Genomic DNA, 13,083 nt, shown 5'->3' on the forward strand with positions numbered 1-13,083 from the left:
GTTAATCAAACGTATTATTAGAATTGCGCTCTCAGATCCGCCTTCATTCCTTGTTTGGGCAGGCTTGGTCTATATCATAGCAGAATGCCCCGGTGCATATAGAGCATATAGAGATTCTATCACTACCTAGTAGCTACCTGATACATAGAGCTTGATCGGGTAGTGTTATCCCAACGCCTAGTGCCGCGCCATTAATATATCTAGCATGTGTTCTACGCGGTGAGCTACATAGAAACAAGATTATATCCGTCTCTCCACTACATTCACCAGAATCAAAGCCAGTACCATCAGAAGCGATGCGGAAAAGGGGGGCACGCGTCTACCCCAAATGAGATCCGCTAGAGCGACGGGAGGCTCTTTAGCCCGATGACCGCGACAGGTAGTTCGGTGAGGATGAACGCCATGCGATAGCGGAGTAAGAGCTCGCTCCGATCCGGTGCCACCATGAGATCTTCCGCTTCTACTCGTTCAGGGGCTGGAGGAACATTCCTTCGATTCGCCGAGAAGACCGGCGAAGACAGTAGAGATTAGGACGGTGGTGTTATCCATACGAGGAAAAGTGAAACATACCTACCTAGTAGGTAAGAGAGGCGCAAACGCTCTGAGATGATTTTGGGTTTCGAGATGTATAAACTGCCAAACTTCGGAAAGCTGAGATTGAGGATATCGAAAGCTCGTCCTGGTTAATTTGGCCTTGAACATAGACGTAGAGAATTTGTTACAACACCTACGATACCTACCTACCTAGCAGGTACCTACCTAGGTATAGATATTACAAGAGCTAGCTTGTGACGTCTTTCGTACTTTCAGCACTACGCTTTAGTTAGTGGAAAGGGGGCAGTAACAAAGGTATATCTAATCTCAGTCGAAACATGAATTTTTAAGTACAATCCAACCTTAGAATATAAATACGCTTGTTTTTAAGGCACTTCCTTTTATATACGATATCTCACATACTAGGTACTGCATGGTGTAGTGCCTAATTACTACTTTCCTATACCTAACCGAAGCGCAGTACCAAAAGGCACCGAAAGACACCACAAGCCAGTGTACTATCTCAAGAGACATTAAATTTTTCAAAATAAAGAGCTACTATTCTAACATGCTATGTGCTACCTAGGTAAGCGTTAATTTCATACAAGTTACTTACGTTCTTATGTACTAATTAATTATCGTTAAAAGTGTGATACGGATTATTGGCAATTCTACATACATCTTCCTAGATACTTTAAACCTTGATGTCCTAGTTGAAGGTTCGTTTTAAGAAAGCTACACCTACTTCATGAAAGCTAGCATGATTGGTTGCCATGCGTTGCTACCTGAGCAACGCGAATTCTCTTGTTTTGTATGGACAGTATATGGATATTATGGCACCTATATATTAGGCATTGTGCGCTTTCTATGCTGCATCTCGTATTTTATATGTGAATTGTCGAGAGATGGTATGTTCCAAGGTTGTCATTCCCGACGTCTCAGTGTCATTCGAAAGGCGCACCTCGGATTATATTGTCTATAAAGGAACAAAAGTACTGTACTTGGTAAGAAATGGTTTCCAAAGTCCCGAGTTGGTACGTACAAACATTAGGTTTCTGACACTCGGTGCTGGCTGTCAGCTGATGCTCGTGAGAGGAAAAGAGTTTGTTAGTTGCCCAGTTTAGCGGTGAAGCGGGGTCATCTGCAAGTCCAGATGTGCCTAGCCGATCGGAGGATGTTGCAGTTACAGTACAACAGGTACCTACTCCGACTTGGAGGGGTAACAATGAGGGGTAACCTGGAATTGCCATCATAATTCGATGCCTCCCAAGAACCTGGTAAAATATACACTACCGGGAGGGGGGGGTGTTTGGACATGGTCACAGGGATAATATTAGAAGTTGAATTGGATCACTCCTCAGGGTGAGCATATTAAAAGTCCAAAAGGGTTGCAGCTAGAATGTTTAACCTAATTTCGTCAAGAAGCCAATGACTGTGACGTGTGGTAACGATCACCCTCAGCGATTAGTCTCAGAGACAGTGCGCGGATTGACATTGTCACTGTAAGCTGTGGCTTGGTCATCAAAATGCTTGTGACCTGTTCTGTGACCCCGGTCATCATGTAACGAATTTCTTCTCAACATGAACTTTTCTTGGTGACTACTATTTTTTGCGAACAGCATGTCTCACTCGACAGCTATTTAGAAGTAATATATGATGGATGAGAGATAGTGGTTAAGCTAACATGTGTTCGATTGATCAGGTAGTTTAACGAGGACATCCTATTTTACCTTGAAAGCATGTTTTGATACCCTTGTTTCTGCTTGATGACACTTTTCTAGAATAGAATGCATGACAATAAGAATGCTAATTTAGAGAAGATGTCATGTCAAATACGAAGGCAATGTTATAATTGAGAAATGATGTCAAACCCAACAGATGTTTCAATGACCATCATGTCGAGTTATTCCTAGGAGTGTGGGGAATTGAACATGATGTTGAATGCAACGGATGTCAAGTTGACCATCATGTCAAAACTTAATAACAATGTCACAATCTGAACATGATGTCTAGCACAACAAATGTCAGGCCAGCAATCATGTCGAAACTTAATAATGATAACAGAATTTGAACATGATGAGAAAAATATTCGCAAAGATTTTCAAAATGCAAGTGACTGTGAAAATGCTAAGTACAATATTTTAAGCTACACGTATGTTTATGAGCTTCTGTAAATTTTAATAAGTTTGGTTTTAAGAACCTTAGAATATTTTCAAGTCAAAGACCGAATGTCTTGTTACGCTTACAGCGAATGGAGCGAAATGGTTGCTATGTCAAAGTCAAGTAATAATAATCATCAAAACATCTTTGCCTAGTGTGAAATGTGTCAGTATTTTCTTCGAGGGCTTTGGAATGATTACTTGTCTTTGGGTGATTGCTTTTGCAAGTTTTCTATTTGCATTTTGAACTCTTGTTGTCGTTCGATTGTTTTTTCGAACCAGACACATGTGTAGATGATGGGACATTCTCGGGCTCAGTTGTATTCTGAGAAAACAGAGGGTCAGTTTTCTCAAGGACGGCTTCACGTTCTTGATTTTCATCCATCCCTACTTTGTTTTTGTTTAGTAACTGAGAAATATTTTCACGCTGGAATCATGATACATACATAAGTCCATTCTTCTCTTTCTGATTGCTCTGTGTGTAGTTACAACTCCTCTTCTTGGGACTCTTGACTTTCCATAGCTTGAATTCTTGTCTGCATTCTGTCGAATATTGCTTGCATCTCAAGTTCATCATCAGGTTCAAGAGACGGGGGTGAATATCGAGCTGTGAAAATTATATTAGACAACTGCGAAATTAAATATCAAATTATATCATACCTAGCTTGGGTCGTCGTTGTGGTTCTATTTCTTCTTCGGTACCTTGATTTAAAGGGACTTTTCGCTTATGGGCTTTGGACTTAGGCTCTCCTCCTATTAACGTATATTTATTAGCTAATTGCAAAATCAAACATGTATAATACATACTGTAGTCATTTTCTCTGACAGTCATTGACTGAAAAGTGGTAAACCCTCCTGAAGTATTATAAAGCTCGGGTTTATCTGCCTCGGATAAGTCTGACTCGTATTCGTCTACCTCAGATTCGTCTGCCTCTGACTGCGAAAATGCAGAATATTCTCGGGTGCCATGAGGCTCGGGTTCGTCTGTCTGGGGTAAGTCTGACTCGTATTTTTCTACCTCATATTCGTCTGCCTTTGGTTGCGAAGACGTAGGGTATGCCCGAGAACCATGAGGGCCGGGTTCGTCCGCTTGTTCGCAGTTCGACTTCAGGTCAGCTTGAGAATACGCAGGCTTGCGTCCTATCATTCAATACTGTTAGTAAACGGATTGTGAAATTGAATGTAGGATCATGCCAAGTTTCTTACTAGCTTGATGCTTAATAGGTCCAGACAGTCCCGCCTTGGTCTTGGTCTTGGTAGGCTTGGAGAAATCGACAATAAGCTTGCATTTGTTGGTATATGCAACTCCCTCAATGCGCTTGGGAATTATGAAATGACCACCATCTGTCATAATACTGTCCTGTGCTGCTTGCAAAAGTATCATTGATGCAATTGGGCAACGTTGTGCGAAATCGTCCCAATTCTTTCGCATTGCCCTGGTCATATTGTTGAAGTCATAACTTTCCATCGTACGTAGAAAGCCTAAGAATAATGGGACTGAGGGCCCATTGGGAAATTTATCTCGGTCTCGCAAAGCTTTTCTGAAAGCACGGTAAAAAGAATCGTCATGTGAATCGTACTTTCCACTCCTGGGGAAATTAAAAATTAGCCTTAATAACACTAAAATTCTATGGGATTTCATTGAGTGTTGGTAATATGAAAAAGGAAGGCGCACTCATTTAACCTCGACCCCTTGCCGGCAGTGAGAGGACTGGCTTTGGCTTTGCCTTTACTCGGTTGACTGGCTCGAGGCTTCTTGCCTGCGGTAGATCGATCCATGATGTAGAACTTGTCTGTGCGATGATAAGGCTAAAAGCTTCGAGTGGCGCAACCTAAGACGGAATTGAATGATTTGGGTAAAGCAAATGTTTAATAAATATGTGCAAAAGTACTTAGATATGATAATGGGCGAAGGAGGATATGAGTGAGAAGTAGATAAAATATTTTGGAATGGGAACACGGAGAGATGTAGCAAGAGACTAGATCAATGTTAGTTTTTAATTATGAATGTGATAGAAAATAAAGTGTAAAAAGGCAAAAGGGAGAAAGATCATTGCAAGATGATATGGTAGAGGTTATTGCCTTGACAGTTTAATAAGTGTAGAAAGATAATATCCAATAGTCCCTAAAATGAGTCATCGACGATGCAAGTAATTGTAAATAAATAAGTAGTAGTTTCGTGAAAGGAAGCTACGTTATAAGCGTTCATTTATAAATGATATTAATATAGTATTTGATATTGATTGAAGTAAAATTATGAGACGAAAAAGGGGTTCATGGAAGCTATCGTCACCTACACAAATATAAGTAACTGTATGATACGACATGTGTTATAGCTGTTTATTGCGGTTATAAGGTTAAATCGAAGCCTTTATCATTTTGAATCGAGTAAAATATATAGCCATGTATTTAAGCATGTATGTATGTGTGCAAAGTTAGCGACAATATTCCCTAGGGATCTAAAACATATTGCGAATTTGATGCCTTACATGGACCATACATCATGGTCAACGAATAGTAATGTTTCGTTTGGCCCTGGCACCATCCATATAGCCTCTTCACTAACCCTTGGAAGTCCCACTATATCGCGCTTCGAAGTCATTTCATAAAAAGGGCATTGTAAAAGGTAATCAGATGTTATGCCTTGCGTGACACGTTCTGTGAAAGTAACAACTAGGAACAGCCACTGTGACGAACTGCGATTATGAGCAAATATTCCATCAATCTTAGCAACTGTGAAACCCAGGTTATCCTCATTGCGAATTTTGACGAAATCCTCAATCGAAAAACAGATACGATTCCTTTTCTTTCTATAACGCGCTGTTAGAAAATTTCCAGTGAGAAATGGTCTGTTGATAAATCACTTGCCCGTCTGTGAAAGAAAACTTTTTAGACCATTGCAGTGGTGTAGAGTCCATCACTTGTACATATTCTCCGTACTCGCGAAGATGTGCCGCTCGTAATCTCGTAGCGAATTCGCTATACCTTCCCTCGCCAGTTCGAAGGCAAACAACATTACAAAGAGGATCGCTTCGTGCAGCAACATGCCTGTTTGCCAACTTGTGTAGCGATTTCGGTGATAGATGGTCGGGATCTTTTTGGATATCGATAAATGATAAACCTTGCTCTTCATCCTCATCCTCTAATCCGAAACTTGGATTAAGTGCTTCAGTCAGAGATGGGCACCAGGTTCTTGCCATCTCAAAAGTAGCAATCAACTCGGGACTCGTATTTGTGAAGCATCCAGATAGCAGGAAAGAGATTGTCTGTGAAATATTTTCCATTTTCATCAGAGTGCTGGCGGCATCGCGATGATTCGTCCGAGTAATCATTGACTTATATTCTCTAGTATAAATGTCATTGTCAGCTTCATTCCAAATGAGAAAACATTAACTGGGCGGTCATTACTTGTGCTTCCTCTCTCCGGGTAACGTTGATACTAGATTACATGATCCATATTCGGCCACCACGTCAGGGATATGGAGCCCACTATGAATGTTGGGGAGTCCTTTCATATTTAAATACTGGTTGTTTTTATCCTGAGGATTAGCTGCTCGGCGTCGTGTTGTAGAACCGCTAGCCACTGAAGGGGCTATAATTGCTTGGTTTAATGCTACACGGCTACCCATACTGTCTTGGTCGCCAATGGCAGGATATCCTGTTGAGAAAAGTGCCGCTTTAGACATTGCACGATCTTTCGCAACATCAGCGCGGTTTTGGCTAATATTCGCATTAATCTGGCAGAGACATTGGATGGCCTTTCTGCCTTCGATGATACGTTTGCTGAGTTGCTTACGTTTCTCTGCTGTCTGGTTCTGTCCAAGTATCGCTGTAAGGGAGCGTGCGAAAGTCCAACATATTGCGATCACCCAATCGGCTGCGTTGAATTTTTGGACTTGAACCTGATATGTTGATGTGTCTAGATAATCCTTTGCAAGTGCGACAATCCTTTGCCCATGGTCCTTTTTAATATGATGCACCTTTAACCAACAGCGGAGAAGAAATGGGAGGATGATGGCGCCTCTGGTAAGTTCTTGAATCCTCCAAGAATCCAGATGCCTTTTCGGGGACTGCAGTCGTTGCCAACCGGGAGGGCCTTTGAAAGATTGGTAGACGTTGGATGCCTCGTTCAATGCGCTGCTAGTGAGAAAAGACATTCCATCCTTAAACACAAAGTTGTGGAGGACACGGGAGAGGCCTTGACATTCCGAATGATGTGCGTCAAGTGGCCGACTGCGAATAATATCTAACGCAGGAAAAAGAGAATCTAGGACACCCATTAATGTATTATCGTCATGCATACCGAGTAATGTGAATTTTTTGGACTTCTGTGTTGAACTAATTTTCGAATGCGAAATCTCGCGACGGTCATTGACGGTATGCGTATGATATCGGCCACTGTGAATGATATCAAACTCAAGGTCCTCTCGGTTTTTGATTTCGATAAAGCAATATCGGCATGGTCTATTTGCTTGATGGCTGAGGCACCCAGATAATTTCGCCTGAGACGGCATGTCTCCCGTGATACATGAAATGAAAGCGCATACAAATATGCGTTGGCCATTGATTTCCATCTCCAACCCACCGTCCAGACCTCTGATATGAAAAAGACCCTTCAAGACATCCGAAAGTTCAGCAGCATATGGACCGAGGGCCAATGGCAGTATGCTGTGTTTTCGAAGCCGTCGGTGTTCTGCGAAAAAGTCCGCAATTAGGTAAATGCCTAGAATCGATCGATACATGTTACGGTAAAGACCAAAAGCATCCATGAACATTTGGAATGGCAGCGAAATGACATGTTTGCCTGCGAAATTTAATATAAAGTGTTGGCGACCGTAAACATCCAACTCTAGCTCGCCTCTGTGGGGTGACATCATCTTGACTGGGCGAATTTTTTTACTCTCGTAATTGAAGACGTAACGTATAGCATGCTGCGAGAATAATGGGACAGGAGGCCTTGCATTGTTGCTTGGGTCGAATTTATAATCGATGACGACTGGTTGGATTTGATAGAGTATCGCATCAGGATCTAAAGCAATTTCTTGGTCTTCGACTAAAATCAACTCCGAATCTCCTTGCATCGTCTGTGAAATTCCCGACGCACTTGAAACTGCTATAATTTCTGGAGGTAACTCGTTTCTCTTGAACACTTTCTGTACCAGTATAATAGGTTTCCCAGTTGATTTGTTTGCTTGGGCTGCTAGAGTATAATCTAACCCGCAATATTTCACGCGCCCGAGATGTTCACATTCGCACTCATGGTTTTTAAATGGACAAGAGGCTTCTGTGCATTTCCAACAAACGAAATCAGATGGGAAAATAGGCGTTTTATTAGGGTAGTAGAAGTATTGACCCGATGTAGTGCGAAGGGATTCCCCCCACCAGCGTGCTTCCCATGGATTCCGAATAGGGCCATCAGTATAGTGAGCCATCCCCGTGTAAATGTCACTTGTCATCGTGGAGGAATTCAGGATTGCTGATACGGTTTCAGCGAGATCAAAGGAAAGTAAATCTTCTTCAAGGCGAGTGCGAGTAGGTAGGAGAGTGTTGTCAAGTTTCAAAGTCGTCTTCCACATACTGCGCAATGGGAGGGCCTTTTCGAGCTTCTGCATTAGAACGGGTTTATATTTCGGTACGCTTTTCACATCTTCGAGGCTTTCTATTAGGTCGAAAATTTCCACTAGTTGTCTATGACCTTCGCGAGAAACTCCGTTTAACTGCTCCCAAACAGCTAGCATAGTTTTGAAAGGAGACAGCGTTTGGTGTTCCGGAGTGTGAAAAACTTTGACAGAATCATCTGGCAAGTGCGAAGTCCCAGAAGAGAGCGTATGTGATGCAGAGAGCGTATGTGATGTAGAGAGCGTATGAGATGTAACTTCAAGATCTGATTCTGCCTCGTCAAAACCAGCATCATCCAATTCTGCATCCTGGGCGGCATTGATGATTTTCGCAGCGTCTGGATCCGGTGGCATCGCCTCGTTAGCACCGTTGAAATGATCCTCTTCTGGCAAGACCTCTTCTAGTATATCGCGAGTAATATCTAGAGTTGTCCTTTGCAAATATGTGGTGTCATTCGCCGAGACTTCACTAGCATCTGGCGAAGTATCAATCTGCACGACATCATCAGGTTGATCCGGTGGGGCGTCATTATCACCCGTGCCGAAGTCATCTCGAGCCATCCATTCAGTAATCCCATTTCTGGCTTTGTTTTGAGGGTTTATAGGAGATGGAGGGTGATGATCCGGTAGTACGGTTGGATTCTCATTTTCATCTAGGAAATCGAAAATGTCATTTTCGCGAACTCGGAACGCTGTTCGATGCGTAGGATGCGTGGGATGCCGATTATGTTCCGCATTGCGCGCAGGTTTCCATATACGATTGGGAGCCATAACGAGACATAATGGTAAATTTTGAAAATTAGAATAATAACTGTATGTAGGTACATATCTATATATGTGGTGCTGAATATATGAATTTATCCCATTGTGATTTCAAAGGAAGAGGTTGATGTTTACAGGTAATATTATTATTAGGGAATAGAAATGAAGGTTGCTTGTGTGTAGAACTTTTTTTTCGATGTTGGGGAAATACGCCTTAGCACTAAAGTTTTAGTAGCACCTATTTCTCCAACCTTATTTTCATACACCTCGTGTCAAAGCACTCACCATGTTGTCGCATTAAGGCAGGTACGACATGGCTCTCGCCCAAGTGAGCATGGCCCTACCGTACATAATTTTGATTTTGATTTCAATTTTAATTCCAACTTGCTCTTTTTCGCACTTTGGCTTTTCAAGTTTCTCACCTTACTTTGTCATTTCAAGGCGCAGAAACAAAAGATGGAGGCCAGCAGTGGTACTTTAGATGGCGATGACAGCCAACCCAGTCAACCAGGTCAATCAGGTCAACCCAGTCAACCAAGTCAACCAAATCAACCAAGTCAACCAAGTCAACCCAGTCAACCAGGTCAACCAAATCAACCAAGTCAACCAGGTCAACCAGGTCAACCTCAAGTCATCCCAGATGCATTAAAATTGTACAAAGAAATCCTTCCGGAGCCTGGTGAGGAGATGGAGACTTACCAGGCGCGATTTGAGGTGCGAATTCACCTACTAGATATGATCAGAGACATTAATTCTTTTCGCAGGCTCACACTAAGAAATATCGCAAGGATGATCAACCGATCCCCACCGGGGACTTGCGAAAAAAGCGACAATATGAGGGCATCCAGGATGGTCAAGACGGAATTGTTGATCAGTACTTGAAAGATGTCCAGGGCGTGTCAAGAGTCGTATTCCTCTTAGACTTAAACAGCAGCCGTGTAACCTCCATGCTAAATCATATCATGCGCGGATATGAAATGGACGCAAGCTTGCAAGGATATGCACTAGCCATTGCCAGAAAGCGCACTCTAAGCAATTTCAACACTTGGAAAAGTAGATCGATGAAGAATTTGAAGGTTTGTTCAGAGTATGCACACTTGGATATGATTGAAATACTAATGTATATGGCCAGAAACATCTTCAAGAAGTAATGGCCGATCCAGTGAATACGGATTTCACTGAAAACAGAGATATACAGCAAAACCAGAAATCTCTCTATCGACGTTTCAACCCAGATGATTTTGTGAAGTTGTTTTCATGGCTGGATGGTAATGCGAACATCCGAGCTTCACCGCAGAATGTCCAGGACTGGTGTGCTTGTAAGTACGCCTACTTATTGTGAAACGATTCATATGCTGAGAAGTGCAAGCCATTTACGCCGAGATTGGGGCTTTTGTTAAACAGAACATCCACTACGAAGCTGAAGCCGCCTCTGCGCGTCCGGCGGAACACGACTATGACTGGGAATCATGCTTACATCGGTTCAGTGTCATTGCATGTTCTCGAAAATGGAAAGATTCGAAGCCGAGCAAAAAGGACGTGAGTAGACTTTGCTCATCTAAACCGGTGGTTAAACCCCAGACAACGAAACGCAAATTCCGAGAACCCGATGATGATGCAGCGACATTTAAACGACCAGCAATTAACAACGCTTGAGATTGCGGCACTGTTTTCCCGTACGATCACGAATTTCGACCTTGCTTCCCTTTTTAAGACCCGACCCATATCTACCTATCTATTGTAGGTTGTGGCATCGCCATACGCAAGAGAAATCGCTTTTAGCTAATGTTGCTATATATGTACATTTTTGAGAATGTTGACTCGAGAGATGGTGACATTTCGCATCACGATTGAAATCTACTGTAATGAGAGGTGGGACTTCATAGTTCGCACTACAACTGTGCTCAATATAGATGAATATAGCTGCACTGACAATCGCAACCGACATACATGTTTGTATGCTTTTTCGCAGTCGTTTCCAAAGCGGGCAATTACATCCATAAATGTAGTTGATTGTAGGCAGTTGCGCAAATATTTTAGGCAGACGTAGATGTGATTATGGACAACTGCGCGAATATTTTAGGCAGACGTAGATGTGATTGCGGATAGCTGCGCAAATATGTATTTTAGATGGAAGTTGCAACTCCTACTGAAACCACAACTACAGCATATATATATTTTCGCTCACTCCAATATCCTACACATTTCCCACTTCAACATTCCACACATTTTCCCACTTCCTTCAATTTCTTCTTCAACTTCAACTTCAATCATTTCTTTCAAGATCTCCATCTATTTTTCTCATAAAGACTGCACGCACCCAGCTGCATGTATAGGTGTGTTTTACTGTTGAAAATACTTTTCGGTTTCTCATTTACCTCGTACCATCACTTGGACTTGCATTTTCGCATTCTACCTGCAGTTAGAACATCGCGCAGCTTTGATTTTGCTTCTACGTTTCGACAGCTACGTTATTTCAATCAATGATACCAACATTGTATGTCAAATCTGTTCGCTACCTCTCTTCCTATAATGATAATTTATACCAATGACCTCTTCTCTCCCTCCTCCCACGATACTATTTCTTTTCGGTGTTTATTTGCCTCATGCATTCCTATACATAGTGGTACTGCTAATATGATTTAGAATACATGGACTTTTCATTCACATGATTCGTGTGCGGCTATTGACGTATGGTTTATTATAGCAGCGTGTAAGTAATTTCCACCTGATGGCGATAGGTTTTCACTAACTCGACTCAGCACATACATGGATCATTCACAATGAGGTATGTGGCTCGTTCCCTAACCATACGAGGAATAATCATACTAATGGGAAATTTCACAATGGTTATTGGACAGATTTCGCACCCGGGTTCATGTATTTAACTACTACAGGAAATAATCAAGGTAAATATCCCACCCTACATGTAATTGAGTTGAGTTCGGCTGCTGACCACATGTCATGCACTTGACGCATGCTAGAGTTTCGCTACCAGGACTTCGCTGGTGGACAGGTTCCTCGGGATTAAGGTAAATCTTTCAATTCATTTTCACCCAGTGGCTCATAAATTCAATTGGAACAACTTAACTAACGATGACTCAGAGAGCCTAAAGAGTATCGGCTACTGCGGTCCGATCGAGATTAAACACCGAATATGGGAGTTCTGAATGTTATTCCTCTTGCGGCATGAGGGATCTAACATGGTGAGTAGATCCCGCGAGCATAAATCATCCTGTAAATTGTATTTCGGACTAACCAGTCAGTGTGAAGACGAAATCGATTCATGAGCAACATCATATTACCACTGGACAGCAACTGTCATCTATTACCCTGTCCACACCAGACATATGTACTATTAACCATAATAACACTACTGCGAAATACAATCTGAGTCGAGAGGACTACCATTCCACTACCATGGCCACATTGGATGATTATTTCGTGACTGTCTTGATCTTGACTGCGGTGACCATGTTCGACTTGACATTGCGGCCAGGCGTGGTGACCAGTATGTGCCTGACATGGCAATGGACATTGGTGACGGTGTCGTAGTTGACATGATCACCAGCGAAAATGACACTGTTGATACGGACAGTATGTCCTCTACTCAAGACCATCATGATTCGACAAGTGTGGTTATTGCTGGTGACGATGTGCTGATTAACCTTGTGTTAAAATTGAGACTGTCATCAATTGAACATTGTGTCAGCGTCAAGATACTGTCAACAATGAAATGATATTCTAACAGAGACCAGCTTCATTTTCTCAACTGGTGTCAAACTTGTAAGCATTGTTAGAACATCACACTGATCATTCAAGGCCATCATGTTTTGTCAATGATGATGTCTATTTTCAATGGCATTGTGGCTAGAACATGATCATTAAAGCGCAAGATAATGTTGAACTCAACAGCAGCATTGGGATTGATTGCCTTTCGTTTTGGTAACAGTGGCTGCGTAACACTGTAGCGCGCCGTAACACTATGATCAGCCACACATGATTGTTTT

At 42.2% G+C, this 13,083-nt stretch overlaps 3 protein-coding genes across 3 annotated transcripts; 1 reads left to right on the forward strand and 2 right to left on the reverse strand.

The window, feature by feature from the left end:
• Positions 1–3,178: 3,178 nt before the first annotated feature.
• On the reverse strand, positions 3,179–4,525 carry GGS22DRAFT_196846 (uncharacterized protein; the record flags this gene model as incomplete). The annotated part of the gene is made up of 5 exons (XM_047965895.1): positions 4,369–4,525; positions 3,900–4,282; positions 3,501–3,833; positions 3,354–3,446; positions 3,179–3,300 (listed from the first exon to the last, which is right to left on the reverse strand). Exons 1-5 carry the CDS (start codon positions 4,470–4,472, stop codon positions 3,179–3,181), a joined length of 1,035 nt encoding a protein of 344 aa, XP_047823048.1. The 5' UTR covers positions 4,473–4,525.
• A 978-nt stretch (positions 4,526–5,503) lies between these two features.
• GGS22DRAFT_184789 (uncharacterized protein) lies at positions 5,504–9,082 on the reverse strand (the record flags this gene model as incomplete). Its single annotated transcript, XM_047964224.1, has 2 exons — positions 5,504–6,038; positions 6,102–9,082. The coding sequence occupies 2 exons, from the start codon at positions 9,080–9,082 to the stop codon at positions 5,504–5,506; spliced, it is 3,516 nt and encodes a 1,171-aa protein (XP_047823049.1).
• A 447-nt stretch (positions 9,083–9,529) lies between these two features.
• GGS22DRAFT_184790 (uncharacterized protein) lies at positions 9,530–10,729 on the forward strand (the record flags this gene model as incomplete). The annotated part of the gene is made up of 4 exons (XM_047964225.1): positions 9,530–9,787; positions 9,838–10,149; positions 10,206–10,392; positions 10,443–10,729. The coding sequence occupies 4 exons, from the start codon at positions 9,530–9,532 to the stop codon at positions 10,727–10,729; spliced, it is 1,044 nt and encodes a 347-aa protein (XP_047823050.1).
• Positions 10,730–13,083: the final 2,354 nt, after the last annotated feature.

The sequence above is a fragment of the Annulohypoxylon maeteangense genome (assembly GCF_022496945.1).
Source record: "Annulohypoxylon maeteangense strain CBS 123835 unplaced genomic scaffold GGS22scaffold_2, whole genome shotgun sequence".
Classification (NCBI taxonomy): domain Eukaryota; kingdom Fungi; phylum Ascomycota; class Sordariomycetes; order Xylariales; family Hypoxylaceae; genus Annulohypoxylon; species Annulohypoxylon maeteangense.